The 2,917-nt window shown below is 41.0% G+C and overlaps 1 protein-coding gene across 1 annotated transcript; it reads left to right on the forward strand.

Moving 5' to 3' along the window:
• Positions 1–1,051: 1,051 nt before the first annotated feature.
• On the forward strand, positions 1,052–2,630 carry LOC105032291 (protein RGF1 INDUCIBLE TRANSCRIPTION FACTOR 1-like). The gene is made up of 4 exons (XM_019846235.3): positions 1,052–1,187; positions 1,284–1,529; positions 1,650–1,790; positions 1,995–2,630. The coding sequence occupies exons 1-4, from the start codon at positions 1,185–1,187 to the stop codon at positions 2,325–2,327; spliced, it is 723 nt and encodes a 240-aa protein (XP_019701794.1). The 5' UTR covers positions 1,052–1,184; the 3' UTR covers positions 2,328–2,630.
• Positions 2,631–2,917: the final 287 nt, after the last annotated feature.

Consider the following 2,917-nt stretch of genomic DNA (forward strand, 5'->3'; position numbering starts at 1 on the left):
AACCAATAGATGTTTTACTGAAGGGTCCATGTTCTCTCCTATTCGAGGTACTCGAGATGTTTGGCTTAAAAAGCAACACCAAAACCAGAAAGGTGCCATCCTACCCATCTAATCACAGTTATTCTATATATGCAGTATCCAATCACTAGTCGTTCCACAATATACGTAAATCTGCATGCCTTGTCCGGTCACTAGCTGTTTCACACTAAATGCCGCTATATTTGTTGAAATATCTCCTTAAAATTAAAATAAAACTTGGTTTTTCAGCAACATACATTACAGTTCAATAGCTTTGTTATTAATTTATAAAGGATCAAAATATCAACTTTATCCTCGATGGTTTATGAAAAAAAATCACAAGTTGAACACCAAAAATCATCTGAAGACTAAGCATTTTCTTTCTGCAATTCAAAAACAGTGGTTAATTCAGCTGAACTGGTCAATTGAAGCTCAAATTTAAACAACTCACTCTGTGGAACTCACTTTGGCCGCTTCTCACACTTAAATTGCAACCAAACTGCCAAACTAATTAGCTCGTCACTTACTAGTCAAATAGCCATTTATGCATGCAGGACTCTTACGCTTCTCTGCCTGTACTTCCTTGCACAAGAGGCATTAAACCTTGTACAGGACCTGCCCAAGGGCATGGCAAGGGGGGCCATTATTATGGTCCCCATTGGTAGCTTCCATTTTTTCCTAGGTAGAACAACTGAAATTTTTTGACGTGTCAAAGTCCAAGACAATGTCTTGACTCGGCGACTTAGTGACCCCAAAAAGCCCCACGCTCTGTCCCACAAATGGCTAGAGAGAAAGAATCAAGAAACTCCTCGGGCAGCTCCCTCACATGGATTAGTTTAGGTGGTGGAGCTCTCGAGCCAAGGAGAGCTGGGCTTAGTTAATGGCAGGCCATGGGAGACACGGAAACAGCCCCCACGTTCTCCTCATATCTTTCTTTCTTTATTGCCCACCCCACCAAAGACCCCCTACCCTTGACAAAATGTTGTGTTGCTCGCCAAAGTTATTAATATATCCCCCATGCTCTCCTGTGATCCTTCATAAATACCCCTTCAACTCACTTGCCTCATCCCCTTCTACATTCTTCTTTCTTCTTCTCCACCATCAAACCTTATACTTCATCCAAGATTCCTTTGGCTTCCTTGTTATCTATACTCGATCTCTGTGTCATGGTTAGCCTTCTTCTCTCTTTAATTAGGCTCAATTCTAGTTGATGCTTGCAGTCGAGTTGTAATGATCAATGCTTCCAATTCTTCCATGTTGTTTAGGCAATTCGGAAGCCAGCATGGTTGGAGGCTCTCGACACGCAAAGGTTCTTCGTGGGTTGTTCGGTGCATGAGGGTGCGAGAAAGAATGAGAAGAACATTTGCTGCTTGGATTGTTGCACTGCCATCTGCCCCCACTGCCTGCCCTCGCACCGCTGCCACAGGCTCGTGCAGGTCCGGCGCTACGTCTACCATGATGTTCTTCGGTTGCAAGACCTTGAGAAGCTCATCGACTGCTCCAATGTTCAGGTTGGGATGCTTAAACTTTAGAAAATATGACAAATTAAGTCATGATATAACTGATAGATGATAATTTGCTGATTTGCTTCTTCTTCTTCTTCTTCCTTTTTTCTATCTCCTGGCTTCTAGTCTTATACAATTAATAGCTCTAAAGTGATCTTCATTAAGAAGAGACCGCAAAGCAGGCAATGCAAGGGCTCAGGAAACTTCTGCAGCTCTTGTGATAGGATCCTCCAAGAACCTTATATACATTGCTCCCTTGAGTGTAAGGTAAGCAACGTTGCGGAATTGTGTAAAATATCATAAAAAAAGTTCTCTCTCTTGCATGTTTCCAACTCCTTTAGACAAATATATATTTATATAGGTTTTATTAACATACATACATGATATTAATCAGTTTTCATATTCTATATATAACTCTTGTGAGACATGCAAGCAAATCCGTCTGAACGTGTTGAAATGGCTACTTTGTAGGTGGATTATATATTGAGACAGAAGAAGGATCTTTCATCATGCTTGAGGAAATGTGAGTCACTGCAATTGAGTCCAGACTTCATCATACCCCATGATGTGCAATTTGGAGAATATGAGACTAATGAGACGACACACTCAACTGTGTTGGAAGGTTATGAGCCCATGGGTTCATCAGACTCGGAGAATGTGAGCATGCTATGCACCAACTTCGTTCGGAAGAGGCGGACTGGACTCAATCTTTTCTCAAGGTCGGCTAGTAGAGTGTCTGATGAGGACATGGCTGGAAACATGAACAGGAGGAAAGGGATTCCACAGAGATCACCTCTATGTTAGAACAAAGTCGATCACTAGTTTCCACTGTTATGATCCCTGCCTAAATTTTGGTTGTCACTATATTTTTACTTGGTAGGGGTAGTTTGTGTTAATGGCATCACGTGATTCCCAATTCCAAGCTTCAATGTACATTTCCCAAAGGGTCTTTTAAATAATCCTTCTACTTGTTCATGAATTGGAGTTTTTGTTATAATTCATGCTTTCCATAGACTTCTGCAGTGCTTTTGCACTTGAAGACCATCCGGCCGCACGTTCACAAGTGGCATCCACAATTGGAATAAATATGGAAAACGGCTCAATGCAATGCTGATGCCAAAGTTTTGTAAAAGATTGAAGCTAAGTCATTGTGAATGAATAATAATGATGCTCTTTAATTTCCTCTATTGTGTGATGGTCATGTCTTTGATCTGGCTTTGAATGCGAGCACTTATGATTTAAAAGCTAGGTGTGGAAATTCCACAAGTCTATTCCTTCTTGTTCCACAATACACTTTGACCAAAGTCATAACCTCCCGTCATGCAAGGTTGTTGAGGAAGTTTTAAATCCTCATGCAACTCAAGGAGCATTGTAATGAAGAAATTAAGAGCAAG

The sequence above is a fragment of the Elaeis guineensis genome, chromosome 1 (assembly GCF_000442705.2).
Source record: "Elaeis guineensis isolate ETL-2024a chromosome 1, EG11, whole genome shotgun sequence".
Taxonomy (NCBI): Eukaryota; Viridiplantae; Streptophyta; class Magnoliopsida; order Arecales; family Arecaceae; genus Elaeis; species Elaeis guineensis.